The sequence below is a fragment of the Opisthorchis viverrini genome, assembly GCF_000715545.1.
Source record: "Opisthorchis viverrini unplaced genomic scaffold opera_v5_151, whole genome shotgun sequence".
Lineage (NCBI taxonomy): Eukaryota > Metazoa > Platyhelminthes > Trematoda > Opisthorchiida > Opisthorchiidae > Opisthorchis > Opisthorchis viverrini.
This window is the reverse complement of record NW_008751807.1, coordinates 523643-524835: the sequence shown is the minus strand read 5'-3', so window position 1 is coordinate 524835 and position 1193 is coordinate 523643. Positions and strand designations below refer to the sequence as shown.

At 49.1% G+C, this 1193-nt stretch overlaps 1 protein-coding gene across 1 annotated transcript in view; it reads left to right on the top strand.

Annotated features, from left to right (window-relative positions):
- T265_06914 (hypothetical protein) overlaps positions 1-592 on the top strand; it is a gene marked incomplete at both ends in the record, with an annotated part of 6919 nt that extends 6327 nt beyond the window's left edge. The window contains one exon of the mRNA XM_009172312.1: positions 354-592. Within this exon, the coding sequence (XP_009170576.1) occupies positions 354-592 (239 nt within the window). The remainder of the gene's footprint in view (positions 1-353) is intronic.
- Between the last annotated feature and the right edge of the window lie 601 nt (positions 593-1193).

Sequence of the window (1193 nt, the reverse complement as noted above, 5' to 3'; positions counted from 1 at the left end):
TCAAACATCATAAAGTTTTCTATCTTATTGCAACTTCAGCAAACGGGTGCGATTCTCTCGCCTCGCTTTCCCTGATTTACCTCCTCCAATAAAACCGTACTACTTACGCCTCATTTTAAAGCTATCAAGGAAGCCAAAACGACGGACCAGTACAGGAAACCATGAACGAGCATCTAGCGCTACCCATCTCGGGTTCGCTTGCTGTGACAAAGGTCATTCAGCTCTCTGATACAGTAGTCGAGACCATCACGGTGTTTCTGGTGGGCTGTCGCACGAGGCGGTGCCAGTTGAGGGTTGTTTCAAAAAAATCACCACGAAGCTGACAGCCACATTTCGCTGATCTCCTTGCAAAGCCAGAACACGGATCGCTTCACTCAGGGCCATTACGCGGAAGGGGAAGCAGGGGACATTTTGTGGTTTTAGTCACCCTTCACTACCCGTCTGCCGGAAAGCAGATTTTGGAGAAGCTGTCAGCGTTCCCAACAATCAACCATACATCCGAGGATCGCCCTCCAGTGGCTTAAAAGCTGGGCCACGGATGTCCCAGAGGAGGGTTTTGAAAAACGCTTCCGCTTTGTTTGAGTTCAGCTGACCCCAAACTTATGGCCAAACCGATAATATGTATGACCCCCCGTGCTCTTGAAAGCAAGCCGACGCAAATGGCGGCAGCTATGCATTGCAACTTCTGCTCAACCGTCGCAGACCCGTTGACTACCAAGGGCGGCGATGCTCGCGAGGAGACAAGAATTGCGTGGACTCAGCGTCCAGTGTACGTAGAGATATCATCGACCATAAAGGCGCGGCATAAAAAACTCCACGCTCACGTCACAACTTTTTGGCTGGAATGGGCCAAATATACGGTTACGAGCGGTGAAACCTACCGACAAATCAAATATAAGCTTTGACCTCGACACCAAGTACTGCTGCAAGAATCCTACAGTCATTAAGTATGTGAAACCGACATTCTCCGGCTCCAATCAGCCGGAATTGGTTTCTGTAATTTCGAAAAAAGCCGTCACGGGCCGAAACCACAAACTGTACAAAAGCGAATCAAAACATCCTTCGCACACCCAGTTGGCCACGTTGGTTGCGGGTGAATAGGGAGTCCACAAGAAACACGGAGAAAGTGACTCATTCAAATATGCTGCATAAATTTCGCCAAATCAGGACTGCTGGTTAACTTCAAGGTGCAG